The following is a 12144-nucleotide window of genomic DNA, read 5'->3' on the forward strand; positions in this document are numbered from 1 at the left end:
GTTTGCGCATCAAGAGGTGGAATCCATGTTTCCAGTCCTTCAATTATAGTATGGCCATGTGGTTTGACTTGGGAAATGGGACATTAGCAAATATGACACAAGAAAGGCATGAAAAGTTCGTCTCTGTTGGAAGCAGGAATAATATCGTCATAAACAAGCACAGTCTAGCTGGCTAGAGGAAGAGAGACCACATGGAAGAGAAAGGCATTCCAGCCGACCCTGGGCAATTGCCAGATATGTGAGTAAAGCCATCCTACAGCTTGGAGCCTCAGCTGGGCAAGCCTAGATCAGAAGATCTGCTCAACCAACCCATACGTCAATCATGAGAAAGAGTAATTCCTTATTATTTTAAGTTACTAAGTTCTTGAATACTCTGGTATGTAGCCAAAGCTAACATACAATGAACAAGAAAGAAGCTTCATAGAAATTTCATTCATTTTGTGAGGCTGTCATTAAATGCTCAGGGTATATTCACAGAGTGGTCAGAAATGATGAGAGTTGTGCTCTCAAGTACACACTATTAAAGGTGAAATTCTTCAGTAGTACATACCTGCCCAAGAACTCATTGCTTGTAAATTGCCCAATATTTCCACAAGAGTATCTTTTTTTCTACTTGTTGCAAAGGGAATGGGGTAGACTCCAAATAAATGCAGAGACTAGAGAGAGATGGAAAGGGCCAATGCTGGGTATACAATTTCAAATGACACATTCAGTCAAAGATCTAAGTAGTTGAGTCTGTGCAGAGGGTTGAGTCAGTAGCAATAGTTCATGAGGACAGTGATACCATGAACTGGGCTAGAAGGAGAAAGAAGCTATAATTCAGAGGAGAAACTCTGAGAACCAAACCCAGAAACAAAATGATGGATTGAACGTGGAATAGATTTCCTCTATAAATACTCCCAAATCATGCTCAATATATCTCAAGTATGAGCGGATAGGCAACAGTTCTTACTATACAGATAAGTTTTTTAAATTGTTCGATGTTCATCAGTAATGAAATCATTATCACTTTGCACATGCCAAGATGTTCCAAAAAAAAATAAAATTTTATTTTGGAGTTTATCATTAGATGAATTCTAACTTGGTTAAGAATAATGAATACCAGGGTTGCTGCTCGTAACAGTTGCTGGGCTGCTAAACCAAATAAAAGGAACATTTTGCTCTCAATTTTTCAATGTATCTTAGGTCCAAAATTCAGCTAACCTTAAATGAACCAGTTTCCAAAGTATCAAACAATCATACTTTTTCTTGTGAATCTGAAAACAAAATTTGTCCTGAGATATTCAATTTGTTTTTGCCCAGGGGAATCAATGATACATTTTGGACCAAAACACATTAGAATTTCAGAAGAACTCAGAGATGCTTTTGTTTTAGAGAAAATAGTTTTCTCCTTTGTGTTCAGCAGGGTAAAACTGCAATTCTGTGGTATATCGGGTCTATTATAAAAATTAGTCTCCCAAATATACATGCACTTTATGTAACATACACACTTGGAGTCCTTGGGAAAAGGTACAATATAAATAACTGATTGATACATGTTGCTGAAAAAGCTAACACATTTAATGATGTTATCTCCCTTTTCAGGAAATAATGAACTTAGCATAACTAAAAGTATTAGTCAAATATCGAGCAAATATCAAACTTTTTATGAACTGGATAGAAATACAAGCAAAACCCTGATTCTCAGCTATGTGGCCATGGAGATTTCAAAGCTCACACACACACACACACACACACACACACACACGGAGAGAAGTAGAAATAAATATGAAGTATAATGAAATGTCAAAATATACAGTAAATCCTATAAATGATTGATCTAGAGATTCAGGGAATGGAGTAGAAAGTAAGAACTAGATGTGTGGAGAAGTGGGAATGTGTAAGGAAAGTATAAGTAGGACAGTGGCCAGGGAAGGCTCCCAGGGCAGTGTAGGAGGACCAGAGTATTAGTGGCACAAGAATGTGGATCTTCTAGGGGAAGAACAGAGGTTCCATCTCATCTGTCATAAAGTCATCAAAGCAAATCTACAACAAAAATCCCACTCCAGCTCTGCGGCCCCACTGCAGACCCACGTCCAGGTTGAACCTTGCATGGCAGTTCAGGAGACCTTGGCACACCTTCCTACCATTGAGTCTCTGCGTCAAGCAAGCCTGCCCGTTCTCCCAGACTGGCCTCTCTCAAACCACAGAGCCAATCGTGCCCTTCCCCTAAACGTCTTCCCAGGCCTCCTCATCAACAATACAACACAGTCTAGATTCCTGTCAGAGGACTTTCAGGTCTGACCCCTCATCTCACAGTTAGCTCGTTCCATCCTTCCTCCTGCACCCACTGCTCCAACCAACACATACCATCTTAAAGTCAGCATTGTCCTTGGGAGTGCTTTTTGCACTCTTTTTTTTTTTTTTTTTATCATTTCCTTCAACACTGTGATTAAGTATTCTGGCAAAAGTGGGCAAGACAACGAAACTATACTTCTGGAGCTGATGTCATAATGTCAGTGTTGACAGAGAGTTCTTAGCATTGGTCAATGATTCCATAAGACCTAAGCACCCCCTTATTTGAAGTCTAACTTGCCCCCCATCACACTGGGAAGCAGAATTGGTCTTCCTGTGCTCTGACACCATCTTATATGTACCCATATTACAAAACCTATTTTCTCCTAAGTATGTGTGTCTTTATCCCCCAAACACACATATAGGTATTACTCATGCCTTTTCATTTTTATACACTCGCACCCTATCACCCTCCCCAATGTCTCTCCCAACATCTCCACAGACCACCAAACTCCACAAAATGGGGAACACCCCCATTTTTCAGAGGATCTGTGAATCCTCTCTCCAAAAAGCTCATATATGCTCCCAGAATTCATTGGATCAGCTCACAGAATGACAGCAGATGACCAGCTTAATCATACAGTATTATTGACACGAAGTGACAAAGTTAGGCCATCTTCAATTGCCTCAAACCCGACATTTTCTTCTAAACCTCACAATTCCATTTTCTTCTTATCCAGACAGATATGGTCTACATCAAATAGATCCTGGAGCCCTATTCAATTCCTATGAACTTCTCTGAACTGAGAGGTAATCCTTACTTGGCAATGTTATTGACAACATAGAAAGATTTGTCATTAGCCACATGAGTGTGGCTTATGCCACACTTATTGCATAATGAAACTTTTATAAATTATCTCTTTTCCTAAACACACACCTTGCAGAAGATTTGTATCTTTCATTTAATGAGTAATATCTGGGGCTCCTGGGTGGCTCAGTCCATTAAGCATCTGACTTTTGGTTTCGGGCTCAGGTCATGATCCCAGAGTTTGTGAGTGAGAGCCCTGCATCAGGTTTTATGCTGACAGCATGGAGCCTGCTTGGGATTCTCTGTTTCACTGTCTCTCTGCCCCTCCCCTTTCTCTCTCTCTCTTACTCTACCTCTGTCAAAAAGTAATATACATTAAAAAAAATGTTTTAATGAGTAGTATCTGAACTGGCTAGATAATTGATTGGAAGTGTTGTAACATGGTTCCTCATACAGAGCAGATAGTTGCACTTGGACATGTAATTAATCCAAGCCATTTTATGATTGAAGGTTCATTTTATCCACAATTAATTTCTTCCTATCCACAATTAACTGTCATTTTACTGAATTCGTTCGCTGAGTATTACACTAGTGACGAAGTTTCTTCTAGACCATTATTTACAGTGTTATAAAGTTTTTGTTTAATGCTTTTTATTAATTTGCTTGTTTTACTGTTGGGTACTACTCTTTACATGCCAGTGAGTAAAGAAGTACAGAACCACAGGACTGGAATGAAACACGGGGGTGAAAATCCCTCACTTAGAAGGACTGGTCACTTGTACCACCAGTCTAGAAGCTTATGGGGCCTTAGTAAAGTTTCCCAAATAGAGATCAAAACTGACATGCTAGGCATGTTACATTGGTCATCAGCAATTAGGACAGCAAATAGAATAGACTGATTTTAAGAAGGAACCAGCAATTTAGGACTGAGTGATAAAAAAATATATATATAACTGAGGTGCCTCAGCGCCCAGTCAGTTCAGTCAGTTAAGCATCCAACTCTTGACTTTAGCTCAGGCCACGATCTCACAGTTCACGCGTTCGAGCCGTGCATCATACTCTGTGCTGACACTGTGGAGCCAGCTTGAGATTCTCTCTCTCTCCCTCTCTTCTCCTGCCCTGCTGCTGTGTGGTTGCTCACTCTCTCTCAAAATAAAAAAAATTAACTGAAAAAAAAAAAGGCCTTTCAAAGCCTTGCCTGTTAAGCTGGGGTATCTCGGCTGAACACGAAAGGCTGTAAGACTCCAGAGCTGAGATGTAATATGGAATCTAGTGCTTCAGGAAGTTTCTGTGATCATTGTTGAAATGAAATGGAAGCTAAAGAGGTAGGATAACATATTCTCTTCTAGAGCGTAATTAACTTTTTACACAAAGTGCTTAATGAATCCACAAATGGACGTATTTGTGTAAAAATGTTCATCACGTCTTTAAGGTTCTTCAAAAAGAAAGTGGCAGCACTCCTTGCTTAAATAAATGTCCTTCTAGATTCTTCCTTCAGCCTTCCAGGTAAGCATATTGGTCAGGATCTCCCAACTTTCAACTTACCAGCATGGTTTCTGAGGCAAAACAGCAACTCATTTAAAATAGCTTTATTCTGGGGCGCCTGGGTGGCTCAGTTGGTTATGCGTCTGACTTCGGCTCAGGTCATGATCTCACGGTTTGTGGGTTTGAGCCCCGCATCGGGCTCTGTGCTGACAGCTCAGAGCCTGGAGCCTGCCTCTGATTCTGTGTCTCCCTCTCTCTCTGGCCCTCCCCTGCTCACGTTATCTCTCTCTCATAAATAAATTAAAAAACATTAAAAAATAAATAAATAAAATAAAATAGCTTTATTCTCCTTTCCTTGTGATAAACAAAAGAGCACCACAATTGTCAATGGTCATATTTGTGAGCTAATTTTTCCAAAAATTGGTTCTCATCCAGGTTCATTAAAGTTCCTAATTGTCATGTGTTCACTGGCTTCAGAAGGTCTTGGATGGCTGAGCTGTTGATATAAAAAGCTTCTCTTGGATCTCTGCAATTTTTATAATTACTGATTAATTAGATTTGAATGTAAAAGTTGGACAAACTGTTTTGTTTTTATTTCTCTCCAATTTAGAATTTTTGTGACAGGAATGGGAGGGGATAAAAATGTGCACAGATACTCAACTGTGTTCAGATGAATAATCTGTTGAAAGCAACAACTGACTTCACTTAGAAATGTTCAAATGTGTTTTGTGTAAAGGTTGACAGTGATTTTCGAGAAGATGAAGGATTACTTTGGTTAAAGCAAACAAAAAGCAAAACTTATATCAACACCATAAGTTATTGGTGATGTTTCTTGCAACTTACAGATAAAGTAAATTTTCAAGCCCTTCAAAAGCATTTCTGGAAATCTGTCTGATGTGGTTGTTGTTCAGGAGACTGAAAAAACAAAAACAAAGATCCCAATGAGAAACAGATTCTGCAAATATTATAATAGTTCTACTAGAAATAGTGCTTTACATAGTAGAAAAACACTTACTGACATGTTCGTTAACTTTACAAATGTGTAATTTTCTATTAAAAAAAAAAGCCTAGGTTAAAACATTAGTTTGTCATAAAAGTAATTCTGAAGTAATTTCTATGTATTAAATTACCCTAAAGTACCCTCTCTTTTAGAGAGGACTATAAACCCTGGAATAAAATCCTTGTTTTCCTGAAGCCTACCATTTAAAAGGAAAATTATCGACATAGTCACAATGACAAATAAACAGATGGAGAGTTAGAGTTATATGCATTCAGGCTTACGCATTTTCCTTGGAAAAATAAATATCACAGCTCTTGGCATAGAGTGGACTCTCAATGTGTATTTGTTGAACCATCAAACTGGGAGTCAATTACACCATAGGAGTGAGGTTCTTATTATAGTACTATCAAATGGTCCAAAAATGACTGCTAAAAAATCCAGGGAGAAAAATAACAGGTGGCAAAAGTAAATTGGATTTGAACGGTAAAACAAGTTACAGAAAATCACCTCTCAGCAACTTTGGACACTTTAGAAAAAGCGCTCTAGCAAATAAACATTGCAGCTTGTTTTCACTGTTAAATACATGTGAAATTTTTTTTCAAATTTAAATCATTATGGCATGTCTAACACGCACAGGGACTGTCTACTAATTGGATTGGCACACATTTTTCTGAATATCTAATGCTATAGCATTAAAGCTTCTAATATCTACTGTCAGAGTAAAATGTCAAAGGATTCGCTTTGAGTTTATTATAAAAAATATTTGTTTTATGCTTTTTTTGGTATGACTTATTAGGAAGACCATTTTGGCCAATGGAGCAGGTGATTATTTTAGTCATCATACACACAGAGACACCCAGAGACCCAAACTTGACTGCATCTAACCTACTCAACAAATGACGCACGACTAAAAAGGTTCAGCCACACAGTTTCCCAAACAGCATTTGAAGCCGCTATCCAACACCCCACCTATGGTACCAAAGCCACTCCTTGCCATTTGTGCCTGGTGCTCTGGCCACCAGGGAGGCAGAATCATTCATCTACAGTACACATTAGAGCTGATGCCATACAGAGATAACGTCCATTTTTATGGATAATTCTTAGCTACAGTCAATGATCCAATCAACTTTATAGTCCACCATATGTTCAAGAAATTTTTAAGCTGAGTAAAAGCAACACAGATAGTTAATATCTAGTTAATACCAGTCACAGATATTTTCCTGAGAAAATCTGTTACTCTCTGTATATTCTTAATCTAATGTTCAAAATTCATCACTATACTTCCTTTAGAATCCCCAAACTACCATTGTACATCTGTTTTTACTTGAAGAATTACTGTTCTGTCCCCACATTCTATTAAATACATGCACCAATGTAAATTAGAAGAATATATATGTATGTATGCACAAATGCATATAGAGATATATTTATATACATATGTTTATATATATGTGTGTGCACATAGATGCATATTTGAATATGTGTACATGTACATGCATGCACACATGTGTGTATATACCTGTGTTATATATGTGTGTAGTCTGCACATCTTCTATGTGATAGGTTTGTATGTGTATGTATAGAGTCTCAAGCTCATCTGAACCACACAAACTGTTTGGTTCCTTTATTTTCCCAAGGATGGTGCATAGGAAAGAGTTGATCCATTTAATACAAAGGATGCCTTTAGTCATTAGTGCCTTGTTCTCTTTCAATACCACAACTGAAGAAGGTAAAATACTACTTATCATAATTCATCTTTCTTCATTATATTAAATGTGCTTAAAGCCTATGTTTCTGCATATTCCTATGTAGTTATCTAAATCTGGGTAAAAATAAAAAGCGTTCAATTTCTAAAATTGCACTGAAGTTGTTTTTATTTCTTTAAATTTTCAATTCAATTTGAATGTTAATAATGTAAAGTATGAGATCAAGCAATTTAACTCTTAGGTTTTCTTAGAAATGTTTTTATTGCTGACAAGAAACAAATCCATTAAAGTGGTTCACAGTTGAATGTGTTTTCCAAACATCAGTACATGTTAAGGTTTATTAAAAGCATTATGTTTTCCATCAAAATATCTTTATCATTTTAATGGATGGAACACTTTCCTAACAATGTTCTGGTTAAATGATTATAGACACGGTCATATATATTATTTTTTTTCATAAAGGAGATATATTCAAAATTTATGAGTGATTCTACTGACATTCAGGACATAAAACAATATCTAACATCCTTTCACAAAAAATCAATACAAGCCTTAGAAAATGTGTGGTTATATTCTGTACCCTAATTATTGCCTATTATGCTGGGGTGGGAAAAAGAGAAGAAAACAAAGCTCCCAAGAAAAACATTACACTTTTATTGAGGAAATAAAATTTCATGAAAGCAGGACATCTGCGATCCTGACGCACAAGACTCTGGGGGGAGAAAAGCCAGCGATAGACTGACGGGCCTGTTCTATTTACTGCATCTTTCATCGTTGAAACAGTCTCCCACACACGTACTTGTACATTTTGATGTGGAAATGGTGTTCAGAGCTGATGGCCAAGAAAGAATTCTTGAGCCATGTTTGGTGCAGAAAGGTGGTCTTATTGAAGCACAGGGGTAGGACCTGTGGGCAGAAAGAGCTGCCCTGGGGTCGTGGCAAGTGAATGACAATATACCTTCAAGTTGGGAGGAGGTTAGGGACAGCTCCCAGGGCAAGGTCACTCTGCCTGTTTCAAGGATGTGTCAATGGGCTGTAAGTAGGAAGGAAATTTAATACTTTCTTTTGCCTTTGTTTCCCACATCACACTTGATATACAAACATGCACTGTGTGGGCGGAAATATTTTGTTAAAAAGCAATTAGTAGCTATTGGAAAGATAAAAGCTTTTTTGCACAGTTATGTATTCATCAAAGTGTGGAGAAGCAAAACAGAGCTTTCTCCTGTGTCAAACAAAATCTCCATTCAAGGTAATGCCAAGAATTACTCTGAAAGTAAATCATTATACCTACATTTAGTTACAAATAAAATAAGGTTTTGTTTTTTTTTTTTTTTTTTGGTAAGTGGCAATAATGTTAATCTGCTTATGTTTTATAATTATGTTTACTTTTCATTTGGACGCTCTCCAGAAATGTGGTTCTTCTACCCTTAACATGGCAGGATTACCCTTAACACTTCATTTCCACGCTCTCTGAAGTAAATAGACTAAAACTTTCAAAAACCATAAACCATGATTCCTGAGTTATTCACATAGCTACCAAATAAGAGATTCTTTTTTTTTTTAATATTTTTATTTATTTCTAGGAGAGAGAGCCACACACACACAGCGTGAGCAGGGGAGGGTCAGAGAGAGAGGGAGACACAGACTCCGAAACAGGCTCCAGGCTCTGAGCTGGCAGTCAGCACAGAGCCCGACGCGGGGCTCGAACCCACGAACCGCGAGATCATGACCTAAGCGAAAGTCGGATGCTTAACCGACTAAGCCACCCAGGTGCCCCCAAATAAGAGATTCTTGACCAAAATCAGTAATGACTATCTTTTGAAAATTTGGCACCACTAATACCACTAAAAATATTTGCATTATTTTAAGTACCACATAAATCATTTGCAGTTCAAATAGTAAAAAAAAAGAAACAAAAAAACAAAAACGGGGCGGGGGGGCTAGTGGTAGAGAAGGAAAGGAAGAAAAAACTCAGGCAGATTTAAAGGACACACTTCTACCACTGGATCTATCAACTCTTCATGCATATTTCTCAAAGGAAAAGGCAGATTTACATGTGAAATCTCCCTGTGAGTGACAAATTCTTTCACAGATCCAACAGGTAAACTGTCCTCTCTATCTTTTGAAATTTTAAGACATCAAAATCTAAATGTTCTGAAGTAAAAGAAAGATCTAGATATTTTGAAAGTGTATACTGATGGTCATTTGATTCTTTTCCTGTAGATTAAATACATAAATTTCTTCCTCTGTTATTGCTACTTGGTTCTTTGCCTTTATTAATTTAAGAGCGCTTTGCATGTAACAAAAAGTTAAATTTTTACTTATAACATGCTAGAAATAGTTTTTTAAAGATTATAGTTTGTACTTTCAGCTCTCTTTATTATTTGTATCATACAGATGTTTTAAGTTTTTAGGTAATGAAATTTGTTAGTCATCTCTTTCATAGCTTTGGGATTTTGTGTCATGCTTAGGATTCCCTGATTCTATATTTGTATTAAAAGCTATTTTTCCTTAAACTATTGTGGTTTTATTTTAATGCTTAAATATTTGACTTATCTGTAAGTAATTTTTTATTTTTCCCGAATTACTTATGTATTGTCATTATTATTGACTGACATAGTCATATTTCCTCTGTGGTTTGCAATTTAATATAATCATATACATATCTCTGACATGAGCTGGGTCTACTTCTAGACACATTATGATGGAAATATTTCAAATGTTGTTTTCTGTTTTGTTTGGTTATTTTTATAGCCAAGCCCCCACCCCCCACCTACCCCAGTATACTTTATGAACATTCTTCAAATTAAAAAAAGAAAAATCCTTTGGATACTTTAAATAGCATTTAAATGTTACCATATTGATTTTACCTATCTAAGAATGTGATTTGTCTTCTCCACTTATCTAAATTGTGTATCTAAAAGAAGTGTTTTCCTTTCAGTTCATTGTGGGTGCTTCCATTATACAATCACATCTTATGTTGACCATGATACTTTTGTCTTCTTTCCATAATGATGACTCATGTCTCTTCTCACTCTCTGACCTAATGTCATGGAATAACACCTCTTAGAGATATAAATAATAGTGCCAAAGAACATTATTTTAGTCTTTCACCATAATGAATTATGCTAGTTTTAGGTTAGAAATTTTAGAAGGGAGAAAATATTTTAAAAAGAATTCACCAGTCAAGTGTAGACAAGGAAATAGAGCACTGACAAAATATTGCCATTGTGCTCATATTTTGTCTTACTACAAATAATTATTATAAGCAGTAACTAAAAATATGACATTTTTACATCTAGACCAAAACTAAAGAAAGGGTGCATTTTTAGTAATATAGCAGGCATATTAGAACTACTTTAAGAAGGGGCGCCTGGGTGCCCAGTTGGTTGGGCATCTGGCTTCGGCTCAGGTCATGATCTCACGGTTTGTGGGTTGGAGCCCCGCGTCCGGCTCTGTGCTGATAGCTCAAAGCCTGGAGCCTGCTTCAGATTCTGTGTCTCCCTCTCTCTCTGACCCTCCCCTGCTCATGCTCTCTCTCTCTCTCTCTCAGAAATAAATTAAAAAGAAACATTTAAAAAAGAACTACTTTAAGAAATGTCTCGCAAAATTACAGTAAAATGAGTATATTATCCAATCTGTAAAATCCATTATTAATATCAAAAAAATTTATCTATACATTTAGATTTCTGAAAAGTTTTAGGCCTTAATGTTATTTTAAGACATTAGTTTTAAGCTTTTTTTGAACATTCTAACAACAGACTCTTTAAAAAATTTTTTTTAATGTTTATTTATTTTTGAGAGAGAGAGAGAGAGAGAGTCAAAGCGCAAGTAGTGGAGGGGCAGAGAGAGAGGCAGACATAGAATCTGAAGCAGGCTCCAGGCTCTGAGCTGTCAGCACAAGAGCCCAATGCGGGGCTCGAATCCACAAACTGTGAGATCAGGATCTGAGCAGAAGTTGGACGCTTAACCGACTGAGCCACCCAGGCGCCCTTGAACATTCTAAATCTAAATGCACTATACATGCATACATACACATGTGCATACATGTAGTGTATATATACATGCAGACAGACAATAGCTATTGTGTCCCCTTCCAACACACAGAGCCAATGTCTATTCCTCTGAGCTCACACAGTGCTAGGAACACAACATCTTCATATGACCTATATTAGTAGAACTATAATGCTACATAAATTATCGGTGCTGTTTATAGACAAAGTAGAAAACACAAACATGTACAAAGAAAGTTTAAAAAAAAAAAGACACTACTCAGAAATAACTACTTAATTATGGTAAATATTTCCCCAACTTTGGATAGAAGGATTCAGTGTTTGTAAATTGCCCAAGGTCAGATACCTAGTACTTTCGTATTTTCTTTTTTTTTCAATGTTTATTTATTTTTGAGACAGACAAAGAGAGAGAGAGCACGAGCAGGGAGAAGGGAACAGAGGACCCTAAGTAGGCTCTGCGCTGACAACCCTGTGTGAGACAAGAATTCATGAGCCATGACATCATGACCTGAGCCAAAGTCAGACACTTAACTGACTGAGCCACCCAAGTGTCCCTGTTTCTTCTTATATTCTCATATTGTACCATATTAAATACAAATATTCTTTCTAGGATATGATTATGAAAGATGGGATGACATATACTAAGTCAAAGACATTTCTCTCTCATGTGCATATAGTTAACAATATTAAATCTATTTTGAGGACTCAGGCTGTGAAATTTGAAATTTACAAGCTGATAGGATAATTTTATAGATTTTCTGAAATATAAAATACGTCAGATGTGATACTATTTTCCAACTTTCCTGGCCTTTCACTCAGGTTTGGACATTTTATTCACTTATTACAAAGAGAATCCCA

At 36.9% G+C, this 12144-nt stretch overlaps 1 protein-coding gene across 1 annotated transcript in view; it reads right to left on the reverse strand.

Moving 5' to 3' along the window:
- Positions 1-12144, reverse strand: part of PXDNL (peroxidasin like) — a 430252-nt gene that overhangs the window by 206527 nt on the left and 211581 nt on the right. The window contains exon 3 of the mRNA XM_077757094.1: positions 5411-5482. Within this exon, the coding sequence (XP_077613220.1) occupies positions 5411-5482 (72 nt within the window). The remainder of the gene's footprint in view (positions 1-5410; positions 5483-12144) is intronic.

This window comes from Crocuta crocuta, unplaced genomic scaffold, assembly GCF_008692635.1.
Source record: "Crocuta crocuta isolate KB4526 unplaced genomic scaffold, BGI_CrCroc_1.0 scaffold465, whole genome shotgun sequence".
NCBI classification, from domain to species: Eukaryota; Metazoa; Chordata; class Mammalia; order Carnivora; family Hyaenidae; genus Crocuta; species Crocuta crocuta.